General features: G+C 35.3%; 1 protein-coding gene across 1 annotated transcript; it reads right to left on the reverse strand.

The window, feature by feature from the left end:
• Positions 1–650: 650 nt before the first annotated feature.
• On the reverse strand, positions 651–966 carry LOC111397629 (60S ribosomal protein L23-like). The gene is made up of 2 exons (XM_023024633.1): positions 907–966; positions 651–833 (listed from the first exon to the last, which is right to left on the reverse strand). Exons 1-2 carry the CDS (start codon positions 964–966, stop codon positions 651–653), a joined length of 243 nt encoding a protein of 80 aa, XP_022880401.1.
• Between the last annotated feature and the right edge of the window lie 425 nt (positions 967–1,391).

The following is a 1,391-nucleotide window of genomic DNA, read 5'->3' on the forward strand; positions in this document are numbered from 1 at the left end:
GTCTAAGAGTTGTCCGACTAATCCAGTGCAGTACACTGTTGAGACATGAGTTCATGGTACGTACCATTACTTCACTGCTGGAATTATTGTGCAACTTTTACTGAACTGCCGATTTTTTACTAAAGCTCCATTGAACATTTCATGTGGCATTTGTCAAAAAATTGTGCATGAAAAACGCGAAGAGAATCGGAGGGTCTTAATTGAATACAAGGACAATTAATTCCTTTTCTTTCAAATTACTAAGCCAATTTCACATTAGATTAAAATGTAAAAGATAGTACAATAAATAAAATTTAATTTCTTTTCCTTTTATACTCCCTCATTTTATTCTATCTAACCAACTATACAAATAAGAATAGCTACTTTGCTTAATGGCTAATGCCGGCTTTTTAAGGTTTAATAACAGTAGCTATGGCATTGGCTGCAATAGAAAACCTTGGCCCTAAGCCCCTATTTGGACTCTATTTTATCCAAAATGCATTTGTCTCTCCTCTTTTTAATCACACATTTTTCAATAAAATAATATTACACATAAACCCAAAACTTTTTCTTCTTTTTTAACCACACATTCTTCTAAAATACACTATTTTAAAATATATTTTCTTCCAAACCCTCATTAAAATGGTGCCCAAACAAGGGGCTAAATCAGCTCATTCCTTGCCAATTACACCGGTAATTGCACAACAATACATTTCACCCTTAGGGTTTACTATAACGACAACATTATCTTGGAAATACATGTAAACCCTATCATTTAGCTTTCGCAGCATACTTTGTCGAACAACAATTGTAGGCATCCTTGTCTTTCTCAAACCAGGCTTGACCATATCATTCTGCAAGCCAAAAAAAGCTGGTTCAGTAGGCCATTTATCGCCCTAATGGATGAAATATAAAGATTTTATGTGCCGTGTTATCGGTGGTGTTCACTATCATTGCCACCGTCACACTGAGCAGGAACTTATTCATGGCGGATCCTTTCGCCCTCGCTTTGACATTTTTGGTGTGCTACCTGTAAGTACTGCTGATGAGAGAAGAACTTATCGGGTGATATTGTTACTTTGACTTCGAACCAATTAATTTATTTACTGTAATATTTGCGCTCGATTGAACCAGAATCTCAAAACGAGAATAACATAGAGATCTTGAACACCCCCGAGTAATCAAAGGAGTCCAAGCAACAAAATTCAACTGCACCAAAGATAGAAGCAAAACCAAAAAAAATTTGAAGATTCCGCAATGGAGTCAAGAGGTAAGCTCTGATATCTTGACAATGTTTAGCGGAATGACCTCTTTGTGAGGATTTTCTTCATTAAATAGAAATTACGACACCTATCATGGCTAGATTCTAGTAATTATGATTATTGCGTAAATCTACCTAAGATAAAAAATAA

This window comes from Olea europaea, chromosome 7, assembly GCF_002742605.1.
Source record: "Olea europaea var. sylvestris chromosome 7, O_europaea_v1, whole genome shotgun sequence".
In the NCBI taxonomy this organism is placed as follows: Eukaryota; Viridiplantae; Streptophyta; class Magnoliopsida; order Lamiales; family Oleaceae; genus Olea; species Olea europaea.

Bases quoted from the DNA above. Each gene is read 5' to 3' on its own strand.
- LOC111397629 (XM_023024633.1), bottom strand. From the start codon at position 966: ATGAATAAGTTCCTGCTCAGTGTGACGGTGGCAATGATAGTGAACACC. The intron at 834-906 runs GCACATAAAATC...TTTGGCTTGCAG, and splicing joins TGAACACCACCGATAACACG to AATGATATGGTCAAGCCTGG.